The sequence below is a fragment of the Barbatula barbatula genome, assembly GCF_947034865.1.
Source record: "Barbatula barbatula genome assembly, chromosome: 14".
Taxonomy (NCBI): domain Eukaryota; kingdom Metazoa; phylum Chordata; class Actinopteri; order Cypriniformes; family Nemacheilidae; genus Barbatula; species Barbatula barbatula.
In genome coordinates, this window is record NC_136777.1 from 5,516,001 (window position 1) to 5,541,729 (window position 25,729).

General features: G+C 38.1%; 2 protein-coding genes across 3 annotated transcripts in view; one reads left to right on the plus strand and one right to left on the minus strand.

The window, feature by feature from the left end:
• The window catches only part of wdr27 (WD repeat domain 27), a 33,964-nt gene extending 19,290 nt beyond the window's left edge, over positions 1 to 14,674 (minus strand). The window contains exons 1-21 of one of the 2 annotated variants that reach the window (XM_079473674.1): positions 13,884 to 14,674; positions 13,557 to 13,729; positions 13,305 to 13,449; positions 13,079 to 13,203; positions 12,462 to 12,575; positions 12,317 to 12,368; positions 12,149 to 12,219; positions 11,818 to 11,941; positions 11,605 to 11,707; positions 10,608 to 10,696; positions 10,046 to 10,104; positions 9,473 to 9,606; positions 9,145 to 9,218; positions 7,448 to 7,532; positions 6,130 to 6,201; positions 5,932 to 6,041; positions 5,464 to 5,553; positions 4,631 to 4,755; positions 3,720 to 3,853; positions 2,533 to 2,630; positions 1,220 to 1,341 (exon numbers count right to left, since the gene is read on the minus strand). In XM_079473674.1, coding sequence (XP_079329800.1) covers positions 1,220 to 1,341; positions 2,533 to 2,630; positions 3,720 to 3,853; positions 4,631 to 4,755; positions 5,464 to 5,553; positions 5,932 to 6,041; positions 6,130 to 6,201; positions 7,448 to 7,532; positions 9,145 to 9,218; positions 9,473 to 9,606; positions 10,046 to 10,104; positions 10,608 to 10,696; positions 11,605 to 11,707; positions 11,818 to 11,941; positions 12,149 to 12,219; positions 12,317 to 12,368; positions 12,462 to 12,575; positions 13,079 to 13,203; positions 13,305 to 13,449; positions 13,557 to 13,712 — 2,082 coding nt within the window. In that variant the 5' untranslated portion in view covers positions 13,713 to 13,729; positions 13,884 to 14,674. The remainder of the gene's footprint in view (positions 1 to 1,219; positions 1,342 to 2,532; positions 2,631 to 3,719; positions 3,854 to 4,630; positions 4,756 to 5,463; positions 5,554 to 5,931; positions 6,042 to 6,129; positions 6,202 to 7,447; positions 7,533 to 9,144; positions 9,219 to 9,472; positions 9,607 to 10,045; positions 10,105 to 10,607; positions 10,697 to 11,604; positions 11,708 to 11,817; positions 11,942 to 12,148; positions 12,220 to 12,316; positions 12,369 to 12,461; positions 12,576 to 13,078; positions 13,204 to 13,304; positions 13,450 to 13,556; positions 13,730 to 13,883) is intronic. The other variant, XM_079473675.1, reaches the window with a different exon arrangement.
• A 116-nt stretch (positions 14,675 to 14,790) lies between these two features.
• On the plus strand, positions 14,791 to 25,321 carry memo1 (mediator of cell motility 1). The gene is made up of 9 exons (XM_079473676.1): positions 14,791 to 15,167; positions 17,404 to 17,485; positions 17,562 to 17,630; positions 17,727 to 17,839; positions 18,264 to 18,375; positions 21,150 to 21,292; positions 22,322 to 22,398; positions 22,851 to 22,955; positions 23,496 to 25,321. Exons 1-9 carry the CDS (start codon positions 15,107 to 15,109, stop codon positions 23,625 to 23,627), a joined length of 894 nt encoding a protein of 297 aa, XP_079329802.1. The 5' UTR covers positions 14,791 to 15,106; the 3' UTR covers positions 23,628 to 25,321.
• The last annotated feature ends 408 nt before the right edge of the window (positions 25,322 to 25,729 follow it).

The following is a 25,729-nucleotide window of genomic DNA, read 5'->3' on the forward strand; positions in this document are numbered from 1 at the left end:
GCGTGTGAATACAAAAGACTAATGCACGAGTACTTTAGTTCTTTGATGATAGTTAAGACGTGGACTCAGTATTTCCTTGGCATTGTTTCCTTTTGGCTCTTTGTGTAAGCGACTTCATCACGGTTGTCACGGATACGAGGTCAACTCAAGAGCACAAGTGAGTCAGATGCAAAGTGCCTTACTTACTTTGAGTTTATAACTAAACCAGAGCACAGTACAGCCTCACAATAAAAATGCATTCACTACCCACAAACGGTCTCTAATTCCAGTTTTAGCGTTTGTGCTTTAAGGGTAACTACCAGCATTGCGCTTTGTATACCTTGTAAATGACCACAGAGGTCAGAAAATGCAGAGTGACTGGTGGAAGGAAGTCACTTTAAATCAAAGGGATGGGGAATGACACAACAGAATACTTTTAAAATGGAGTGTGGGTTGAAGAACAGACTAGTTCATATAAGTCAAAGATTCTTCTAAGAACCATTTCTTTACTTTATAAAAATGTTTTATAGTATAAATAACCGTTTTCCATTACAAAACAAAAAGGTATCTTATGGAACAATGAAATTAATACAGATTTGGAACAACTCAAAGGTGAGTAAATTATTACAGATGTTTATTTTTGGGTGAACAGGGCCTGGTTGCATAAAGCACCTTTAGTTTTTTTCCTAAGTATGACACTTAAGGGGTGATTTCCCTGGTCCAAATACAATAGGAGAAAAACTTAAGGTATATTTAAGGGCACCCTTAAGGGAAAATTACACTTAAGGTGCTTTATGCAACCAGGCCCTGTCCCTTTAAAGTCACCATGAAACGGAAGTTACGATATACTTTTTTCCGTATCGTGACATCTGAGTGAAACGGCTTATGAAATTAGATAAAAATGTAGGGCGGTGCTTTATTTTGCCCTTCTCTTCTTGATTAGTTGTTGTAAGTTGGGCCCAGAGGGGAGGGGAAAAAATGTGTGGCCATTGGACAGTCAGTATAGTCCTACAGGTACTTCTTTTTAGTTGCTTACGTCATGTGTTGAAAAGTTGTTGTAGAGAGGGGGAGAGGTGCTTAATGTTTTTGATTAAAGATTACAAGTGCAATTTTCTTTTTAAATCAAGTTGTGAACGGATAAATCATATCGCTGCAACACCGTGTTAAACACTTAGAATGTTCCTGTTTGATTTCATGGTGACTTTAAGCTTCATTTAAAGACTGTGTGGTCTTCTCTTACCTTGTTTTGGGTGAGGTGATGGACAGCCCGACTGTGGGCGTCTGGAATCTGAGTGGCCACACAGCCGTGGTTCATATCAAACACCTGGATAGTGTGGTCAGCGCCAGCAGCCAACACAATATCTGGCGTATTGTAGTTAAAGAGCTCTAATACACACAATTTAAACAACACATTTCAGAAAGTGTCTTTTACTTGAAGTAAAACCCAATATAGCCGACCAAACCATAAGTAATACTGTATATAGTTAAAAAGCACTGTTAAAAAGGTCATGAGTTCAACCTCAAAATTATATACAGGAACATTAAACTCTGAGCTGGATTTAATAATCAAACATGCACCGAAGAAAACTCTAACTACATTACACGGGAAAATCTTATCAGTATGATTATTTGTTCCACTGTATAAATGGCCAAACCTGCTCCAACATATTACCTTACGGGACATGCTGAACTATAACAGACAGCAGGGTTCAATACATTTACTGCTCAATAAATTTACCTTAAAACATTTCATATGAATGAGGATGAAGACATAGCTGGAAAATATACAAATATCAGTGATTTACACCATGAATCGAAAGATTGGTCACACTTGACCGATTGATATCATGATATTGAGCCAAACCAAAAGGTCTTTATGCATAAATACAAAAAATTAGTTTTGTCTACAAATAATGTAGTTCATGCATACAAAACTAACCAATTTTAGACTGCATAGTAAAGAAAAAGAAGCCAAGTGTCCAGCAAACATGGAAACTCCTTCAATACTGTTTAAAAAGCACCCCAGGTGGAAACTTCGTGTCCAAGTTGGTTGAGAGAATTGCCAGAGTGGAAAGAGCTGAAACCTAGACAAAGAGTAGCTACTATAAAGAAAGTGACAATTTAGGATTGAAGAAGATTTAAACATTCATACTCTTTTCACGAGCTGTATGTTAATAGCAAAATATAAAGTTAAAACTGATAAAATGTTGTCGTCATTGACTCACCCTCTTGTCATTTGAAACCTGTATGACTATCTTTCTTCTGCAGAACACAAAAGAAGAAATTTTGAAGAATGTTGTTAACTGGCCCATATTCACTTTCCTTTATTTGTGTCCATATATAGAAGTGAATGGGGACAAGTCCTGTTCGGCTATCTGCTCTTATGGTCAGCAGAAGAAAGAAAGTGATATGCGTAGGTTTGAAATGACAAGGGTAGTTTTTGGGTAAACTATCACTTTAACTAGGCCCTTCAGGGCCTATTGATCACACAATGATACCACAAAATACAAAGTTAGATTACATATAAACCTAAATGCACAGTTTTTAGGATACAGGAGTAGAAGTCATTGATCGCTGATATCGAGGTGATGTCTGTTTCTGTCTTCATATACAACTTTCCTATCAGCTTGGACTTGCTTCTATGCTTATACCTGAAATATATGGGAGAAGAAAAATATGTTTTAAGAAATCACAATTAAAGAGTTAAAGCTTTTAAAAATGACTTAAAGATGTCTAATGTTGTTGGAGGATCTATTGACAAAAATGCAATATAATAAACGTAACTTTGTCTTCCGAGGTGTATAAAGACCTCACATAATGAAGCGTTGTGTCTTTATTACATTAGAATTAACTACTGTATCTACATACACCGTGGGTCCCCTTACATGGAATTCACCATGTTGTTTCTACAATAGTCCTAAACGGACAAACTGCTCTACAGAGCGCACTTCAGCAAAGATACAAAAACGTGACGACATCTTAGTGCTCTCAGCCACCGTACTGCTTCGAAAGGGAGGGACGTGAGGTGGAGTGAGCCATTGGTTGCAATTCGCTACATCACCACAAGATGCAGCTACATTTCCTATCGACCTTTAATAGAGATATTGTTCAATTTCACAACAGGTCAAAAAATAAGTTGTGTATAAAGGCCGCTTTAATTCTTCAGAAGCAACTTCTCCAAGGATAAGTGTGTCCGCACTTCTCTGGCACGGACATCGATCACCATAAAGAAAATATATACAGACACTCTAAAGCTCACTTCCTTAGAACACAGCTTCATGAAGTGTGTGATTATTATATTAAGTCATGACTACATTAGAAGAAACTGGGGCATTTTTCATGCTACTGTATAGAACTGTACAGATACTGAGATCAGAGTTTTACTGTCCTTAAACAATTGAAAGAATGAAGCGCATAAAAAAAGAATCACGTTTTTTCAGCAGTTAGGCTTGATAAACTGCGGACTGACTCCGCAGTTTATCAAAATGCTTGCAAAAACAATGCTTGCGAAAAAGACAAAATGCTTGCAACAACCTCATACTTTGCTCAACAGACATATTTACCTAAATAATCAGGTTACTGTATAAAAAAAATTAAAATAACATTATTTTGTCCAGCATAGTCATATACTGTAGCTCTCCACAAGCTGGTATAATGTGAGTTGTAACAATTGAACCCCTTTTTGTGTATTATTTTCAATTTCTCAGTGTCCATTAACTGCTTGTGTATGTGTTCTGCACCTCTTGATGTCATCTCTCGTGGTGTCCAGATGGTGAAGGTACAGCAGTAGATCTGATCCTGACGCCAGCAGTAAAAACTTATCAAGATAGTAAAACTGAGCACCTCTGATGGGCTTTGCAAATTGGTCACATCCCTGGAAAACCATCAAGTCAAACAAACAGCAGACAGTCAGCGGCCACAAAAAGTCAACATTGTGGTTAATTAATAGTATTAATAGCAAAGTACATCAAATACAGCAGTATATCAGCATGAAATATCAAACTCTCTTTGTTTTCCCTCTCTTTTTACCAAAGATGGAGTGTGAAGAGATAAATGGAGAAAAAAGAAAATGAAAATGTTGTTATTTCTGTCTGAATTTTTTTTTAAATGAAAGATTTTGATGAAATAAAAAATGAGCACTAATAGATATCTAGTATAACAATGATGGTTGCGTGCAACTCAGTGCATGATAAGACAACCACACACACAGGTCTATGAAATTGCACGAAAAGAGATCAATGAGGCTGTAAGCTTGGATGTGTCGAAATATATCAGATTCGAATATTGTGCAGGGGGTTTGGGGATAATTTACACCTCAGAAGGGGGGATTTGGGGTTTAGTGAGGCCTGCAAGCGTTTACTGCACAAATGCGTTGGACATGAGCAGGGGCCTTGCAGAGATGTCATAGACATTCCAAGAGAGAAATTCAGCCAAGAGAAAAGTTTCTCACACAGTTCACAGTCAAAAGCGTTCGTGACAAATGCATTTCATGATTCTTTAAACTTTTCGGTTGCGATCGCATAATTTGCTCATTCATTTATTCTGCGCTGGACGATAATTATAGGTGCTGCAAAAGCTCAGTAAGAATATTGCATGTGAATTTCTTTTGTCAAAGGAAGGATTGTATTTGGCTTAATTGTTGATACGTTACCATGGTCAGAACAGGTTCAGCCACACTTGGAGTCCAGATGCACAGGGCGGGGTCCTCAGAAGAACTCAAAAACCACTGCTTACTATGACTCCAGCACACGCAGTTCACCGTCTTACCGTGTCCCCCTAAAAGATAATGTTAAAAAATGACATTGTTTGATCGCAAATAAAAAAATTGCATTAATTGCATTATTTAATAACAATGAGATTAAAAACGGAGTTCGAGATTTGCTTTGATTTTGCTGAAGTATTTGCTGAAAGATCCATAAATATCACACATGTCTCCACTAGAGTTTAGAAGAGATCAAGTATACACTTAAATGCCAATATTATTTAATATCTCAAAATAAACTCAAAAATGTGTACTTAAAGATGTAATATGTGTTTTAACCATTTGTCTCGTATGTTTCTTTTTCCTGAGCAGTTTTTGATAGAAACATCAGAGAAAAAGGTAATACTTAAATAGACGATTGACAACTTAAATCCACTGAGGCAATGCGGGACAAATCGATTTTTAAAGCACATTTAAACACAGAGGACGATGACCAAACTGAACTATTGATTCATTTTTTTCATGCCATGCGGGAGACAAAAATGATGTGAACTTAACTCTTCCTTGTTTACAACAAAACTTAGTCCACAATGAAAAGAACATCTATATCAGGGTCAAGCAGGGCCTCAGAAAGTCAGATAAGTTTCACGTTCCCTAATGTTTCGAGGCCTGTCAGCATGAATAAAATGAAATACTCAATCGCTCTTCAGTCATAGAACATAGGAGACAGGCAAAGGAATTTTACAAAAATAAACACTACAGATTTGAAGCTTTCCAACTACCTGTGTAGACAGCTGGATCGCCGGTGAGTGAAGAGTTATGCAATAATACAGAACTGTCTCCAAGACCACACAAAATCTGCTTTCCATCCCCTAGACACAAGAATAAGATTAACTGAAATGAAGGTATAATTATTTGAAAATTGACATTCCTACAGTAAAAGCCTAAAATAACTACAGTACCCTTAAAGACATTATTGAATTTACCTCCAGGAGACTACTTTGGTTTGCTACCGGTGCTATATAACATCTTTATGTGAAACCACAGGCGAACCAAAAATGCAAAAATCAACATGCAAATGATTGTCTGTGCTATTAAGCCTCTGGTATTGAGTGTATGCGCCATTAAGTGCTCCCGCTTGCACATACAGCTGTTAAAGGAACTGCATGCTTATGGGACGTTGAACTAGGGAAATTGTCACGGGAACCAAAGTAATTTCACAAAGCCCACAGTCCTGCACCTTCACTTACCTGAATACTGCAGAGAGCTGACTGTGGTTGGAGTTGTGGAAATTGAAAGATGAATAGAACACATACTCGGTGCTGCAGATTGTGATGGATACTCCCTTAAGAAGCTTTTCCTGTTGAACAGCACACGGTTCCTTAAAATCATCGACTTACTGATACTGCTTTCTTGTGACTATTTGCTTAAAGCCAGACAACACTTACTTATTCGTGCTAGTTTTGGAAGAAGCATTGGTTTTTTTCTTAACGTTGGTTTGTGGTTTAAACATGGTCCTGCTATAAATGGATACATTGAGATTTGGTTTAATTTCTAAACCAAGTATGTATGCACATCAGCTCAAGGTGGATCAACCATGCATCAGAAAAGACAATTATCACAAAACCAGTCTTAAGTAGCACTGGAAAATGTATAGTCGTTGCTAAAAATACATTGAGTCGGTCAAAATTATAGATATTTCTTTTATGACCAGAAGTCATTAGGATATCAAGTAAAGATATTGTTCCATGAAGATATTTTGAAAATGTCATACTGTAAATATATAAAGACTTTTTTTGTGAGTGAATGGCCTAATACAGTGCCTCTGATTGACAGCTGCAAAGGCCATTTTCTCACTATTTTTATTTTTTTGCACCCTCAGATTCCAGGTTAAATGGTTCTCCGCCAGATATTATCCTATTCTAACAAACCACACATCAATTGAAACTAAGGCTTATTTATTTAGATTTCAGATTATGTAAGACTTAAGACTGGTTTTGTTGTCCAACACTACGCTAGTTACAAATGCATTTAAAGTTATTTTTCACCCAAAAATGAAAATTCTGTCATCATTTACTCATCCTTTAGTCATTTCAAACCTGTATGACTTTCTTTCTTCCGCAGAACACAAAAGAAGATATTTTGAAGAATATTGTTAACTGGCCCCCATTCACTTGCATTGGTTTTGTGTCCATACAATAGAAGTGAATGGGGGCCAGTGCTCTTCGGTTACCAACTTTCTTCTTAAGAAGAAAGTCATACAGGTTTGAAATGACAAGAGGGTAAGTAAATGATGGCCGATTTTTCATCTTTGTGTGAACTATCACTTTAAAGAAATTAAAATGTAGCATTACAACCTAATGATGATGTTATGGCGATATGCGAGTGTGTACAATGCTATAGAAACAGTGCATAACTGCATTTAAATAAGTATTATGGTAGTGACCTCAGAATAAAATACATGAAGGCATATGTTTTTTTTCTCCAGTCAAACAGTAGGCATACAGGAGAAAATAGGGCTGAGTCATTTAATGGCACTCTTAAAGCTACCACAACACAGCCTTACTTCTAAAGACGTTCCATAAGCACTTTTGCTTTTATAAATGTAATAAAACCTATTATATTATATAGAATTATTAAAAGAACATCAAACTGTTTGTAGTAAGTGGCTACTTGACAGTCATTATGTCTGGTAATTTCAAGAAACCATGTAACATAAAACTGGTGAGCCCCCTGTGCATTCTTCTGTGTGGTCTACTGACTTACCAAGGAGCTGCATTGTATCCTGATGATTTCACTTGCGTGTGAAAAACCAATGGCTGATCCTTCACGCTCTTCTGACAGCTCCCACCTAAGACAAAAGGCAACCAGTTCGATAACATCACGAGGCTTGGCCTGTATACAGTGTGAGCATTAAACATCTGCATCAAAAGTGCTGCTTTGTTTTGAAACAAGTGCATCATCAATTGTCTTTGCTTTGATCAATGCAACTTGCATTTCTTTGCAATATTTAATTGATCAATAGCGGAGCGGCATTCTACCGTCAATTGTTTCTGTACAATATCTGCAAAACTGTACAACTGGCAGTTGGCCCAGAAAACAGAATTCCTGCACACATGTAGAATTCCTGCATACATGTGCTATAGTTTCAGGTCTCTTTTATCACTATGAGGATTACTTGTCATCGTGGATTTTGAAAAGCTAATACAACTACTGTAAGGACATTATCGTATAGCGGCAGATGGAAATCAGTCATATCAGTTGTCATGCAAAGGAAATATTTTGGTGGTTTGAACTCAAAATTACATCTTCCAGACAAGGCAAAGTAACCTCTTGAAGTAACTGATCTGGGCTTGGAGCCCTACTATCCAAGCCAATCAATAATTGAACACGATCATTACTGCAAGTACCATAATAAAACGAAAGCAAATAAGTCCCTCTGCGTCAGAAAATCCCAGCTGTTACGATCAGAATCACTGTATTAAAAAGAAAGAGCACTAAGAAGTGCTAAGAAGTAATACATTTAATCATGGATCATCATTATTGCTGTGGTATCCCAAACAATTTTTGTTTATATTGGAACACAGTACTTCAACAATGTACCAAAGGGAGCTAGTGGTTTTGGGACGTTGTCTAAAAACCACCTCCTGACTTAACCCATTCTTCAAAGAGATGTTACACTGTACCGAGATCAGCCTTTAAGACATCAGACCCTCGATCATACATAAACATTGCTGTAAAAGTACGAACAGTGCACGTCAAAGATCGCCAGCAGTATGAAGAAATGAAGTGTCCTAGTTAGAGTATTGACTTAAGGCCCCCCACAAAACCTATGGAATAATGTAAACCTCAGAGGACGTGTAACTCTAGTAAGGAAGAGAAATAATGCAGTGAAGGGGTAGAGAGAGAGAGAAAGGTGATGATGGATTGCTGTTTCATGAAGTAGACATACAGTATAAGACCAAAGAAAATCATTCATTTTTTAACAAATGATTTTTTTTCGATGCGCTATAAGTTCATTATTGGTGTTTTTACATTTTGATTAAACATGATAAGGACAACATTTTACTTTTGCTATAAAATGCTATGTTGAATAAAAACAAATGTACTAGGAAAGTAAATGGGCTAAAATATAATTGAATTTTTAGTTGAACATTCTTTTTGTGACATAAGTTGTGACTTCACTGTTTCTGCTGTGGTTATTAAAATGCTGCGTCAGGAGTTGGACCTCGGCATCAGACTGACTTACAAAGAATGACATTTGGTTTTGATTTCAAAAATATTTAACAGGAAACCAAATTTATCTTAGCCCGACGTTCTTTTAAAAATGAACAGACATTATGCTAGGCAACCATGATGACAGTAACATTAGTTTTATAAAATACTGGTTATTCCAAAGGTGGTGATTTACTTATTTAGCAACAAAATGTGTTTTGTGTGTGTGTGTTTCTGTGAACACAAACCTGTTTTTCTCTGGGGTTTCAGGCCAAGTTTTGTCAACTCAGCATTTAGAGGGGACTCAGGCACCAGAGGGGAGCTGAAAATGATGAATATAAAGGAACAACTTTGGCAGAAAAGTCTTGGGGGGAACAACTTAAATAGCCTACTATTCCATTGCTGGATATAATGGAATACAGAAATGTTCCATAGTGGCAGCTGAGCAAAGCTTGTATAATTTCTAATGTCTACTGAGAATAATTCTTGCTAATAACACTGGGTAAATTAACTGATGGTCGACTGACCCTGACATTTATCTGAGACTTTTTAAAAAGCACCATATGATTTTAGTACCTAGGCACCACTGAAAGTTGCTCATCCACAGAATAGCCTTTGAACAGACTGAAGTAGAGTTCATCCAGCTGAGCATTATTAACCTCCGACAGGACAACTGAAGGCTCGAACAGAGAGGTCAGCAAACACAATATCTACAGAGAAATAGAGAGAGAAAGCGAGAGAGACACTCAGGGAAGTTGTCATGTTTTGCTGCAACACATAATTGTCTCACACAGAGCAAAGAAACACGTTCCTCCCAGAATGCAAACCACTGCCAAATCTTGTAAAACTTTACATCTTAAATAATTCAAGCTTTTTGAAGCCATAAACTGCTAATTACAGACTAGTAAAAAAAGCTAAAGGTGCTACACATGTGATATTTTCGGTGTGTGAAGCGGATTTAAAGTTGAAAATAGAAGCAAGTACTGCAGGAGCTTCAGTAAATAAGATCTTGTTACTCAAGTGTTTAAAATTGAGATTTATTATAACTCTAAAAACAGAATACATTATGTCAGCAGACTGTTATCTAGCTATGATAAATAAGTCTGAATACTGTTAAACGGACAGTAGATATTTAGACCTGGCACTTACTTTCTCAGCACATCCATGGGACATGGCCAGTGACCCTGCCATTGGTATGCTCAGGTCACCTGTTGGTAGGAGAAACCCTGCATCAGTTTACAGATCCATTTTGCCACCACTCTTCAATCTTTCACCATGCAAAAAGCCTGGGATATTTCTGCCTTGTTTTGACTTTCTAAGATAGCTAAAAGATTTTGATTGTTCATCTCAGAGAAGCTCACTGACACTGTCGCTAGTTTCATTAGGGATATGTTTAAAATCAGTTATCTTTGAATGAGCGGGATCTGTTGTATGCATAAACATAAAACATTAAACATAATTTACTTAAGTTGCATGAAATATTTACAAAAATGATGCAAATTTATATACGTTTACACTACTTTGAACTGCCCTATCCCTTAATATATCCAGAATTGAGGAGAAAAATATTGCAGGTCAAATTCTTGGAAGATTGTTAAATTTGATCCAAACCAGTCATGTTAAAAATGTGTTGCAATTTTTTCTGGGTCTCCGGGGGTAAAGGGAATACTTGTTTTTCTTTGAGAAAAAATATAAGGAAACACACAGAAACCTTTGAACGGAAGAGTAACGAGGAGCTCTGAAGTATCCAGGTCAAGCAGATACAGCCCATCAGAACTTCCAATCCACACACAACTTCCTCTATGGAGAAAAATATATGAACAAGAGATGGATTACAAAAAGACATTATTCACATCTACTGTGTGATTAATGTAACCGACTATACAAGTTATAATACAAAAGCACATAAAGCCTACAATTCAGACACACGATGCAACAAAACTTCAAATGGAGCATATTTCTAAAAGCTTATTTTTTATATGAGTTAAAATTTGTATTTCAGTTTTTGTATTCAATGTCTGCTCTTAAGCAGAAGAGCGCTAAAGAATTTAAAAGATTGCTCAAAGATTTGATTTACATCCGCACTGAAATCTTACTTATTGTGGTGCAAATCATAGAGGCAGAGGTCTAAGGTCACCTCTCCAATAAAATACAGTGGTTGAATCACTTATGGGATTTGCAAAAGTGCAAAGGATGAAGCTAAAATAACAATATTAACAAAGTAGGAGGTTTACTTCAAATGAGTAGGAATTTGGTTTCATAAAACATATTTTATGACTTCAACCTTGCTTCATCCATTGAAGACGTTTAATAGATATTAAGCAAAATAATCTCTCATTTTCATGTGAAAGCTTTCAGGTTGTGTCCACACACGAGCAGCCAGAAGAATGTGCTCTATTTTTAATAAAGAAACAATGTCAGGGTCTAAAGGCGTGTCACAACCCAAAAGCCCTATAGTTGACATGACATTTTAAACCCTCTTAGCAACCATCCTGCTACAGCTGTAACTACTGTTTTGACAGCCTGGAACCATCAATGGTGCATAATAAAATGAAATTGCCATGATTATATAAAGGAAGCAACAAACCAATGAAGTCAGGTAAACAGTTAACATCACTCTGGGATGTCATGACAACAGCGCAACTACACTAACTGTTATCAAACAGTACATACCGTACAAATCTAGCAGTTTTAGCCAAAAACAATACCTCTGATGCATGCTAGTGTGGCCATACTGTGGTCCCTGAGCCCAGATTCTCAGAACAGTCTTTGCCGTCTCCACTGTTCCTCTCACATCATTATGGGTTATTCCTAGAAAAGCACATAGTTGTAGATTAACAGGATCCCTTTCACCTGAAGCAGATGTATCGGTTTCGAGAGTCGGGTAGGCATATGAAAAAGAGCAGCCAGGCGTTTCGAACCGTCTTTTCCATTTGGAGGTGCGTTAAAATTCCTGAGGTTTTTCAGCTTCTGTTCGAGCTTCGAAATGTCCAGTTTTGTCACCAAGCGACATTTGTGGTCGGCAGGGAGAGTGTGGCACCAAAGCTTGAATCAGAGAACAACAAAGAGATTCTATCATACAAACCTTTCCTTGGGGTAATTTGGAGGGTCGCTTATTTCTACTTGCACAAATAGGTTAATTGGAGGTTTGTGTTAAGATTAGTATATATATATATATCATTTATAACCGGCTTAGTATGACAATCGATCAGTTTATAAACAGGTAGCTAAATAAACGTGTGCGTGACTCACCTGTCCATCACCAGACCCTGTGATGAGCTGTCTGTTTTGCTCCATGAAGAACAGACTAAGCAGTGGAGATGCTTAGAAGGAAAGAGTTCACCACATTTAAGACATATTCTCTATATTCAAGGGCTAAATTGAAAAGCATCTTTTTTGGTGTCATTTTTGTACACAAACCTGATAGCACAGCAGACTTAAAGAGTACGTCACCCTTTTTCACATCCCAAACCTGATGTTTAGAAAGTATACTGTTATGCAGTGCTGCTATTTGAAGTCCTTGTGTATTCTTAGGTTTAGTTCATCTGGAAGATGATTTTTATACCTTAAATGTTCGGTCCTCTGAGACTGAGATGAGTAGATTGAAGTCCCATGGACAGAACTCGGAGGCAGTCACAGGACCAAGATGAGCCTTCAACACAATGATCACTTCCTCCCTCTACAGGAAACAAATACATTGGTGCCCAAAAGACAAAATACACAGAAAAACTGGAATTTAAAAAATTTCTGCGCCAGCTGAAGTTAGTGAGTTGCCATTATTCAGCTAAACATATCAGATACTAACAAATTCTAAAATGTAACAAAAATGGTTAAGGAAGAATAAAATGCATCTCCAAAGAAAGCATTTTTACTAGTGGTTACTGACTTTTGGACCCCACCGTCTATGTTATATTATCTCAAGTTGATATTTATAAGGGGTTAACTCATATTTTTTCCAAACTCTTTTACTGATGGGTCGCTGGTTTCATGCAAGTATTTTAATCTTATCTCTGATCTTTATGAGCTATCAATCACAGTCTGGACAATGGAATGTTCTGTATGCAGGCATGGCGCGGTGTTTCATCTGGAGACGGATCACAAACGGCATTTGTGTCTTTTTTGGGACCCGGTGGCAACCTTTGCAACTCCCCAGACAGAAATGGGGTTGGCCTTATTTCATACCTCTGCATTCAAAACAAACACTCTGGAGCCTGAGCATGCTGCCACTTTTGAGGTCTGCGGACACAGGGACAGATGCACAATACTGCCAAGCAACGTGCCGACAACTCTCCCTGAAGCAATTACACCTGCAACACAAAAAATGACTCACAGAAACGAGCGCGACTAGATCATACCAAATCTTATTTTACAAATCTACTCATATTTCGACTCAGTGGATGCTTTTTACCCTCTTTGACTTGTCTGTAGCATCTATCAATGTCCCAGACAATCACATAATCTTCTGAAGCACTGAACAGAATCAAACGATCTTTCACTGTTCCAAACACCATGGCAGAGACATCACCATGGTGACCGGTGAGTTCCAATGGATCCTACAGGACACATTAAAACAACCATATTTTTATATTAACGCAAGATATCATATGCTAATGTAATCTCTATGGCAAAGTTATGAACAGATGTGTGCATCACAAATGACCTCCAGGTTGTTGTTGGTGAAAACCCTTATGTTCTTGTCCTGCCATGGAACAGCACAATGAGAAGAGCAGCATGCCAGCTGCACGTGGGACACTGGCTTGTTGCAAGTTACTGAGAACCGCTCAATAAAATATTTAGCTGAACTCACATCAGCCATGGAGTCCGTTTAAATACCTGTTTACAATAAGCTTAGATGATACTTTACATTTGAAGAGCCAGGCTTACAAAATAAGCTTATTGAAAGTATAAGAGCAAACACAGATCCTGTTTAGGACAGGATGACACCTTACAGACCCAGCCATAAAATAAATAAAACTTCCATGCTCACCTGAAAATAATAGGCTGCTATGTAACTATTTAATGTGATCATAAAATTATCTCACAGGGGAGTATAACTGAAGTTATTATAAATATATTTTAGATTTTGAGTAGTTTGTTTGTCGTCCAGGAGTCATCGCGTCGTCGTTGCCACGGAAACAGGACTGTTCCGGGATGGGAAGCTACAAGGGACATTTCTCGGCGTCGTGCAAATGTCATTAAAGTGTACAATAACAAGTACATATCATCAACTTCTCCGCTAAATCGATTAACTATACAGCCAATCAAATGTTATTTGTTGTTTCTGGTTTGTTTTTGCTTCCACCTCCCAACAAAAGCAGCGTGAACGGTCAACTCCTACAAATTAATCTTCAGTGCAACATCGCCCTCTTGTGACAAACGGTCAACCTCATTTTTGCAGTTGACTCAAATGAATCGAGATTAACAGTTAATCATACAGATAAATAGATTACTAACAGGGGTTTATGGTTCTAATAGGTTTTCCCCGATGACCATGATATATCATCAAATAAAGGTCAAGGATTCGCATGCTCTTCAGTTAGACCAACCAAACCCTTTGACTTTCCTTAATGAATTCAAATGCATTCGTTTACCTTTGTATATTAACCACTATTTTTACATTTGTCGTTTAATTTGTGAGTTAAGGTAAAATCATTGTTATTATAACGGTATAAACGGTTTCTTTCATTTCGTTTACGAACACATTTTACAAGCTGAATGCTCTGAGCTCCTGCCTACATGTATTTTCGCCAATGACTCTAAGCCAAACACAGCGAAACAACCAATCAGTAGAGCTTAATCTTCATCTATATAATAGAAGACACACCCCTTAAATGTACGGACCAATCATCCACTCACATGATCCAGTCAATCATGTCTCTCCGCCCGGTTTATCTGACGGGGAACGGAAGCCGAGTTAGGCCAAACCAACCCGTTCGGATAACAGAGACAAACTTGGCTGTGAGCGGATGAACTGGTCCGATCTTTGTTCTTCACAGCTCGCTATCAAGCCCTTTATATTCTCGCGATTCTTCACTTAGATGCTTCAAGCCTACATCAAGGTTAAAATACTACAATACTGGTTTCCTGAGCTCGCAGCCTCAGCCCAGTCTTGTACTTTTTCGTTCTAGCATATTTTCCAGTGTTTTTAGATTATTCTTCTCCCCACCGACGAGGTTTTATTGGACCAAGATAGGCAGCGCGGGCACCAAGATGTCGAACCGGATGGTGTGCAGAGAAGCGAGCCACGCAGGCAGCTGGTACACGGCCTCAGGTAGTGCCAGCGACCCGAAAGCCGCCCGGGCCTCCGGTCCGGTTTAGCTCACGCCAGTGTGTGTATGTTTTTGTCGTCTTAAAACCTAGTGAGCTGCCTGCATAGACAGCATTTCTGGGCACCATAAACGCTACGCACGCCGTCAGTATGCGTCAGTGCCTTGACATGAATGCTCCCTAGGTAGGCAGCTCACTTGGTTTTCAGACGCAGCCTCTGGGATCAGCTGGAGGTTTTTAAATAGCTATGCTTAAAGGTTTAAAGAGCGCAGGATGTGTTTATTTGTATTGTTTATTACATAAATGTATCATCTGGAATGTTTTAGAAAAACAGTCATACTTGACAAACCATATCTTACCACATTTTTCATAAAAAAATCACATTGTTTTGATTAAAGATCATCTTTGCACTCGGATGATTGTAAATCATCAAAAGGATTAGTTTAATCATAAAATGCATTTTTCTTTGTCTTGATTAAAGTCATCATTTTATGGACTAGTTTATTGTATTTTGTTTGGATTAACAAGATTGTGAATGATTATTTCTGGTTACAAGTAAACATCTCAATCCGAGGGTCGGTAAAATTGATGTATTTTAGTGAGGTTATATTTTTGCCATTTTCTTTCATATTTGTGTTCTCTTTTGTGTATATCGGCAGCTAAGAACAAAACCAGGCCAATATTAGCCGGTTAGCTCACAGTCGATGTTTGTAGCTCATAAGAACACCGATTACACAAAGTAAGGCCAGAGATTTGTATACGTTACCATGCACATTAACTGTTCCCTGCCCTACCCTACTGGATCGGTAAAGCCAGATATATAAAGTCGCATTTTAGATTACTGGATTTACCCTGCTAACGGCTAATGATATTTGATAAAGTTTATATGATTCTTCTGTTCTTGACAGTTGTGTTTTCATGAAGAATAAAACCGTGTTTTTGATTTATACTGAAGTCAATCCATCTTTATTTTTTCATCTGTCAGCATTGAAATGGACAGTTCTCTCCTGGTATATTCATTGTGCCCATTCGGCACATTCGAGTCTGTAGAGGGCCGGTGATATTGTTTTCTTCATGCAGTAACAACAAAGGTTGCATGACAAAAGGGCTCCAGTGCAGCATACACAGACTGAACCACCCTGTCAAACACGCATACAAAACAATCCTCTGCATGCAGCAAGCTCTCACCATCATTGCAAGACATTTGCATGTGTATTCTATGATTAATGCGTAATGTCATGTCAGATTCTCAGAGGTGTGTCAGCCTTGGATTTTGAACATTTTCATTTTGGTTAAATGTGCGTTTCCTTTCAACATATGGATTGCCTTAGGGGGACAGTTCACCCAGAAATTAAAATTCTTTCATCCTTTACTCACCCTCATTACCAACCTGTTTGACTTCCATTCTTCTGCAAGAACATAGAAGATTTTGAGCGTTGGTAACCAAACAACGCTCAAACAAATATTTTGTGTTACAAAGAAGTCAAACAAGTGGGGTAAATAAATAATGACATACTTTTTGGGCCAACTAGCCCTTTAATTGTATTAGCTTTTATCCCACATGTATGAACATTTCAACCCATATCGGTCAAACACTAAAAATGGGTGTTCATTTCAGCATTTTATTTGTTTATAAATTTGCTTTAAAATGACTGCAGTCACACATTGATACCTATACAGATCTGGCTGCCGTTTGTTTAATCATTATGTAGTAAGATTTTTTACATTTGTAGATTTAAGTATTGGCTGTCAAAGCCTGAACAAATTGTTTTTTTCTTTGGCTTGTTTTTCACAGAATCGGTTGAAACGTCGATTTGTCCTAAAAAGTGTTATCACTTCCTGTAAGACTCTAATAAGAAAGTCATTAGAACTCGGACAGTGTGTTGACTTGCTGAAGTCAACACAGTGTTCAGGTTAGCTATTTCTTATATTGAGTCATTCTTTGTTGATTTAGAAGTCAACTGGTGACACAAAAGCAATCACTCTCGGATCAGGGAAGCCTTTAGACATAAAGAGAAAATACAGGGTACAGAAGACCGAAATTAATGATCTTATTATGGATTCGTTTTCTGAAACCTGTCAAGAACATTCAAATATGAAGAATAAAGAAAATGTAAAGAAAATGATACTGCAAGACCTAAATTTGGAAACCATTCCAAGGATCTTCCCCGCTGCTGTTTCAAAGTTGTGAAATAACGTCTGCACTTGATAATACCATATTGCTCTGTCTTCGCTTTTAGGATCCCAGCTTAACGCACAACTTGAGGGCTGGTTATCTCAAGCACAATCTACAGCGGGGCCAGCCAGAGCCATAATAGCACCGTATGTGAAATAAAGCAAGATATAAATAATGTTTTTTCCTTGTGTTACCATTCTAAAACCGATTTTATCTCTGCAGGCACGCCGGCTATACTTACTGCGGCGCGTGTGCCGCCCACGCATACAAGCAGGTGGACCCCTCTGTCACGTAAGTGTCCGTCCTTTCGTCTTGGTTAAATTCTCCTGAAGTAGTCTTAATGAGTTTGCAATGGGGAGAGAGGTAATCACAGCTCTCATCCTGCAGTCGCAGAGTGTTCATTCTCGGCCCCTCTCACCATGTGCCGCTATCTCGCTGTGCCCTCTCCTCGGCCGAGGTCTACAGAACACCACTGTATGACCTGAGGATCGACCAGAAGGGTAACGAATCTCATTTCCCTGCTGTTGAGAAAAGCACAGAATTACACACAGATGGAATGGCAGTGCATATGGTGTTCGTCTAGATTGTTTCTCTGGCTCATTCGCTCTCAAACCGACGAGATTTCTGTGCCCATTTGCAACCTCGGAAATGACTATTTGTTATGACAATATTGTATTCACAAGAAGCCAATAGTGTTCTAATAGCTGTCATTAGCCATAAACGTTACAAATGTGCATAATAGAAGTATAAGAAGTAATTTGTTATTATGCTTTTTATATGAATGTGGCATTGTATCATTATCATGGACGAACTGTTTTGTTTTTAATTCCTTCATGTAAACCAATGATGTGATGGCACAAGAGGGATTTAAGTGACCGCCCCCATCTCTCTCTCTCTCTCTCTCTCTCTCTCTCTCTCTCTCAGTTTATGCTGACCTCTGGAAAACAGGCATGTTTGAGAGGATGAGTCTGCAGACAGACGAAGATGAACACAGCATTGAGATGCACCTGCCTTATACAGCTAAAGCCATGGAGAGGTAACATTTGTACATTAGCACTGTTCCAGAATCTTAAATCCATACTGACTACATATGCAGCATCCTAACCAAACTCCATAAATGACCCTCTTAGAATGGCATATGTAGAAAATCTTTTAATGCATATCATCATGGTTCAAAGCTAACAGCTTTCTCTAAGCAAAAAAATAAATGAATTAGGGGTGTAAATACATGTCAATATATTCTAAATACAGACATGCTCAAATTTGTTGGTACCCCTCCACAAAAAACGAAGAATGCACAATTTTCTCTGGAATAAGTAATTACAAAAGTAATTGGCATCCGCCATTGTTGATTCCATATTCAACAGAAATCAGACATTTCTTCTGATTTTTATGATCCAACATAATATTGTAAATAATAAAACAAATTCAAATGTCACGGAGAAAAATGATGGGACTAACCTAATATTAGGGTGCACTACCTTTAGAGGCAATCACTGCAAGCTAAGGTTTTCTGTAGCGCTCAATGAGACTACTGCACCTGTTTACAGGTAGTTTTTGTCGCAGGTTTGATGGGTGCCTTCTCCAGACTGCAAGTTTCAACTCTTTCCATAGATGTTCGATAGGATTCAGATCATGACTCATCGGCGGCCACTTCAGAATAGTCCAATGTTTTGTTCTTATCTATTCTTGGATGATTTTAGCTTTGTGTTTTGGGTCATCCTGTTGGAAACCCATGACCTGCGACTGAGTCAGGGCTTTCTGATACTGGGCAGTACGTTTCCCTCAAGAATGCCTTGATAGTCTTGAGATTTCATTGTACCCTGCACAGATTTAATGCACTCTGTGCCAGATGCAGTGAAGCAGCCCCAAAACATAACCAAGCCTCCTCCATGTTTCACTGTAGGTATGGTGTTTACTTCTTTGAAAGCTTGATTTTTTTCATCTGTGCACATAGAGCTGATGTGACTTGCCAAAAAGCTCCAGCTTTTACTCATATGTCCAAAGGACAGGATCTCAGAAGGAGTGTGGCTTGTCAATATGAGTTTAGCAAATCCCAGTCTAGCTTTTTATGTTTTTCTTTCAAAAGTGGAGTCCTCCCGAGGCCTCCGTGGAACCCACTTTTGCTCAGAAATTGACGGATGGTGCGATCAGAAACTTACGTACCTTCACCTTGGAGTTCAGCATGTGGTTTGGCATTTATCCTTCGTTCTTTTTCTACCTTCGTTCTTCTGTTCAATCTTTTATTTTCATCACTCTTCAGGAGGAATGAAGCCTTATTTCAATGAGCTGTAAGGGTTCCAACAAATATGTGCATGTCTGTATCTATACAGTACATGTGTGTATATGTGTTTATAAATACAAAATTAAAATGCACAGTACACAGTCATATATTATGTTAACATAAACTTTTATTCTGGATGCGATTAATCATGAATAATCGTTTAACAGCCTAACATGAAACATACACATTTTGGTAAAAAAATTTAATGTTTATAAAGCGTTGTCATTTCAAACCTGTATGACTTTCTTCCGCAGAACACAAAAGAAGATATTTTGAAGAATGTTGTTAACTGGGCCCCATTCACTTGCATTGGTTTTGTGTCCATACAATAGAAGTGAATTGGGGCCAGTGCTGTTCGGATGCCAACTCTCTTCAAAAGATCTTATTTTATGTTTTGCGGAAGAAAGTCAAAAAAGTTGAACTATCACTTTAAGGGATGTCTACCTGGAATTTGAAAGTTGGCACCTTTTGGAGAAGCCGTGCTTGTGCCTTTTTAGTCATCTCACTAGCTTTTAGAACAGTCAATTGAACAACACTACACTTGAGCCAAAATCAAAGCCAAAAAGCTTTCATTTAGCAGATGCTTTTATCCTAAGTGACTAACAAACCTGGAATAGCAACAATCTAAGCGGTAAATTTTTTGCCATTTGGCACCTTGTGGCTTCCTCCTGATTTGTATTCAGGACTCCCTGCTGAGGTATCTCTCTTTATAACATATGCACATCCGTCTGTAGCACAGAATTTGCGTAGAGAATAAATGTAAAGAGAGGGAATCATCGATCAAAGTTTTGCCTCATCTCCATGCAGAGCTGCGTTATTGAACCACAGTCCAACTCTGGTGCTCATGCGTCTCTGCCAAATCCACTTATGTTGTCAGAATGTGTTTACCTAGTGCAGTGCCTCTAATTAGTGTGCTGTGATGGATGAGCTGTTATTAATGTTATTAATGTTACCGCCTCTTTTATTCCATGCCCACATACTGTTACCTTAAAGAGGTCCTATTGTGCTTATAACAAAAAACGTCTCCAACCGTATAAAGCTCAAAGTCCACTTTAAAAAGATAATATTCTCTCTTAAACAAAGTAAGTCTTCGTAAAAGGGCATAATAGGACCCCTTTAACAATCTATTTGATGAACAATAGAAATGCTTCAAAGGGTCTTCGGCATCTATCATTTGGATTCCTTCTACTCATCTCTGGGTAAGCAAGGTCAAAGTCATTTTGATTTGATTTCCTGGAAAAACAGAAACTGATTAAAAGCACAGGACCTTGAATTTACAAAAGTTGCTTTGGATAAAATCATTTGCCAGATGTATAAATGTAACTCAAACCCTCAATAGAGCTATAGATTAGATATGTTTTGATGTGAAAGTAATGTAAATTCAGCATGTTTCTGATTATTTTGGCATGGCATTCCAACACACACCGAAAGGTCAGCAGCAGTCACAAAATAATATTTATAAACAGGATAATGTCAATTTTCCATTTGGAACATGGCAAGTGATGGGTTTCTTTTTTCGATTACAGCCATAAAGATGAGTTCAGCATCGTGCCTCTGCTGGTGGGAGCTCTAAGCGAGTCTAAAGAGCAGGAATATGGGAAACTTCTAAGCAAATACCTTGCCGACCCTTCCAATCTCTTTATCATCTCCTCTGACTTCTGCCACTGGGGTTTGTGTCTGCTCATGCTCTTTGGGAAAACAACAAGTTCAGAATATTGTAATCGGTTGATATAAGCAGTAACATATCCAAGATTTCAGTTAGGGTGAGAGCGAATTTGGAGGATACATTTAAAATGCTGAAATGGCTAAAACAACAAAATCCTAATGAAATGCTTTAAAAGGAAAGTTCACCCAAAAATCTAAATCCTGTCATGAATTACCTGCTCTCTCTAGTTGTTCCAAACCTGTATACATTTCTTTGTTTGGTTTGGTTGAACACAGAGAAAGAGATTTGGACGAATGCTTATAACCAAACAGCTCTTAGACCCCATTGACTTCCATAGTAGGAAAAAATTACAATGGTAGTTAAAAGTGCCCCAGAACTGATTGCTTTCATTCTTCAAAATATCTTATTTTGTTATCAACTGAACCAAAAAATTACAAGGTCATTTTTTCTACTATGGTAGTCAAAGGGGTCAAAGAAATGTTTGGTTAAAAGCATTGCTCAAAATAGCTGTTGATGACATAAGTATCCCTTTAATTTACATAACTGTTTAAAAATAGTGATGACAGCAGTGTTTTAATAAAATAGATGACTTCAAAATATCACACAGGGATTATAAATCTGTAAAGGATTCCACAGACTTCACACATTTCACCACAGAAGAAAGAGCATTTTAGGAGTGTTTGATTATTTCTTTATTTCACCCGACTCAGTTTATTCTCAATATAATGCAGCATTAAAAACAGCAATGTAGCATTTTGTCAGATTTCACCTCACTAATCACTGGAAAAAGTATCTTATGACTGGAAAAGCTACACTTTTATAAAACCAGCTGAGCTACTGTCACACTACTGGAACATGTAGCTCATTTGTCACCTAATTGTGAAATGCACTTCTTGTTAGCATTCAATCCAGCAACATTTGCAAGCACTGAGCGATGTTACAGAACATCTTAGAGCCCTGCTCTGGTTTTATTTATTCATGTGTTTTTTTTGTGGGTATTTTATCCTTGTGAAAGTCTGTTGCGTCCCGCAGGTCAACGTTTCCGTTACACCTACTACGACGAAAGTCAAGGAGAGATCTACAGATCCATCGAGCACCTTGACAAAATGGTAAAGCTGTTTCTGTGACCTCTTAACTAACTTAATGCCTGACATATGAGGTTCACGTGCTATTGGCCCATTAACTTTTCGGATGTGGTGCCATTTGCTGTTGATAATCTGTTGAGCATTTCAAAGAAAAAAAAGGTGAGGAATTTCTCTCCAAGCTATAGAGTCATTGTCATGGTTACTTTGACGTGGCAGCCTGTGATCCAAAGACAGGCTTTAATACTTTCCACACAAGACGCTCTAGCCAATAGCAGATGTTCATAGCAACCCAACCTCACTAAAGGCTTAACAAGTTGATTAAGTACTTTTGCTTCTGTAAAGTCATTTAGAATTCTTGAAATCAATCACAGATTAAACCAGATGTTTACAAAAGTTTTTTGAAAATTGTTAAAGAGGTCATAAAACTGTTGGTGTGCATGAATTACAGGACATGCATGTTCATTTCTGTTTTTTAGGGAATGGGAATTATAGAACAGCTGGACCCCATCTCCTTTAGCAATTATTTGAAGAAATATCATAATACTATTTGTGGTCGCCATCCCATCGGTGTCCTTCTTAATGTAAGTACTTAAAGGAAAAGTTCACCTCAAAATTGTGTTCTTTTTCACTCACCCACATGACGTTCAACATGTTTAAAGACCTCCCGGTGTCTTCGGAACACAAAAAAATATATTTTAGGTGACATCCGAGAGATTACCAGGCCTCCATATAGAGATCACGGTTATAGTTGCTGTCAAGGTCCAGAAAAGTACTAAAGACATTGTTAAATTGGTCCAACCGCTCATAGTGGCTCAATATAAAAAAATGTAAGCGACGAGAATACTTTATGTGTGGAAAAAACAAAACAAAATAATGACTTTGATCAATAGATTCTTTATGTGCATTTGATTTGAGAATATATCGATTAAAGATTATTTTAGATGCTGGGAGGTCTTTAGGCTAGCACTTCACTAGCACCAACGCCTGTTCTTGTTGTCAAACTTATTTTCGTCCAACTTTGCAGTCATTTTCAGTCTACTGTTCCTTTAGAATTATCTTAACACATGTCTTCAACATTGTCCTCTGTGACACTTCCCGTGATGCTCTTCTCTCCAAAACAGGCCGTGACGGAACTGAAAAAGAGCGGCATAGATCTGAACTTCTCTTTCTTAAACTATGCACAGTCGAGCCAGTGCCGAAACTGGTCGGACAGCTCGGTGAGCTACGCTGCTGGAGCTCTTGTCGTTCATTGAGGTGAATTCTCCCAGGAGCCGCGGAGCCTCCCAGAAGACCCCAGAATCCCTGCCCACTTCTCTATTCTTGCCTATTTGCCTTTGCCCTCCCACATGTCCAGTTCCCAATCAGATCCTGTTCCATCTGCTGTTATTCCCTGCCTCTTCTTTAGAGGGGTATAAGAAGCTTACTATCCTCATTCGTACCCTGGGACCAGATGCTAGGTTCTATCCTCCTTTTTCCTACCAGCCCCTGTTTTCCAAGTGAGGCATTTTGGATGATGCTATAGAAGTGTAGTCACAGTTTTGGGTGTGCAAGGTCAGATCTTTGGTTGTTTTTGTGTTGTTGGGGGGTCTTGAGGAGGCACCGGTGTGCCCTTGATGTAAAGCAAGACGTCATGATTCACTTTGAATAAAGTAAAAAAAATGTATTTGTTTTGCAAGTCTGCTTATATAATCTACAAAAAAGGCTAAAAAGAGGCTGAAACACATCTTGCTGAAAAAGAAGTAACAAGAAAAAGACTGCAACATGCCACGTCCATATACACCCTGTGAAGTGTAGTAGTAGCTACTTGATTATTTCTTTCAAAGCTTACTGTTATAGTTTTTAACAAAGGGCTACACAATACCCACTAACCCTCCACTGTACTGGATATACCAAAAACGTTTTTCTTCTTTGTTTAGCTAAGCATTAATTGTAGTCAAATGTTAGTCTTTATTCCTACGTTGTTGTTTTTATTCAACCATTACTATCCCTTTAATTTTTTATGCTTGTATTTTACATGTAATCGAAAACTGTGTGGTAGCGTATCGAAGTGTGTGAAATCTCCTGCAACAGCAGTACATGTTTGATTTGATGCTAGTTCACGTGGACTCGATGTCCTCATTCAGACTGCCTCAAATGGTAATGCTATTCCATAAAATCACAATAAGGAAATGGTTTATTCTCACTTTACCCTCTCATAGTAGTAAGTGGCCGTGTTTAGGACCGCAAGTTAGTGACGTACACCCGTGTCGAGGAACTACCAGAGGTGCAGTTTTGAATCTCTCCCAAGGCTTAAGCATGAAGTTTGCTCCCATCCAACCCTGACCTCCGAAAGAGCACAATGCAGTGATACTGTATTTCCTCCGTTACCCCAGATAGGAAAACATCTGTATACGACAAGAGGCAAAGCTCCTGTTTATCTCCAACAAGGTTTGACTTATCGCAAACCAGATCCTCAAAACAGTACAGACAACGCATGCCATACCATGCAGATGTGTCTTGGGTCAGCGTTAAACGTCCTGTGCTTTCCACCTCTTGTCCACCCTCCATATTCATACAAGAGCTCAATTTAGTCCGCTTTTTGCTCCAATGGATCGGTTTTCACTGTACATGTACAAAGTAGGGGAAGAGATTCATTAGCTTCACCAGAGAGTCGGGAACGACACCAGTTCTGGAGAATCGCTCTCATCCTGTACTGTTAGATTTGTTTCAAGTTTTACGTTCGTGACGTTCATTATTATTTTATTTGCATTGTTATTATTGCATAGAAAATAACAGTTCACATGTTGTCAAACCTATGTCAGAATTAATTGAAGAGCTCCTTAGCGGAGTCATTTTTGAATCTCAGGTTACATTGAAGCATTACAGAATTCTCGCCAGATATGACAAAAGGGTCATGGCCGATGTTGCAAAGGAAAAATAAAGTGTAACAATAAAAATTATGATCTTGTGTTTTCATTTTTCAATTCTTTTCAATGCTTTTGTGACTTTTTTTACATGTTTTATGAGAAATGCTGTTACTGATGTCAGATCTGGCCAAGATTTATTTAAGATGGGCACTTTCATTTATTACAACACGAGTCATTCTTGATCTTAATGTGCTTCTGTCCTGAGATGTTGAAGACACTTCCTGCCTGGCCTATCTGCTAGGAGGTTCCTATTGTGACACAATCAGGTTTAGGAATAAAGAATTAAAGAACATTAAACTGGTGACCACGTTCTATGGTCTTTACCTGTTACCAACTGACTACCATTAATTCCAAAATACTTGAACTATTAAGATATGTTTGTGCCATAACGCTTTAAAATAATTAAACAGGCATAAAGTTGAGTCATTTTGTCAAATTGCTTTCACACA

What these genes read in the sequence shown, in the direction of transcription:
- memo1 (XM_079473676.1), top strand. Translation starts at nt 15,107, where the DNA reads ATGTCGAACCGGATGGTGTGCAGAGAAGCGAGCCACGCAGGCAGCTGG. An exon ending in GCCAGAGCCATAATAGCACC is followed by an intron (nt 17,486 to 17,561) that starts GTATGTGAAATA and finishes TTATCTCTGCAG; the next exon opens with GCACGCCGGCTATACTTACT. An exon ending in ACAGCTAAAGCCATGGAGAG is followed by an intron (nt 18,376 to 21,149) that starts GTAACATTTGTA and finishes TTTCGATTACAG; the next exon opens with CCATAAAGATGAGTTCAGCA.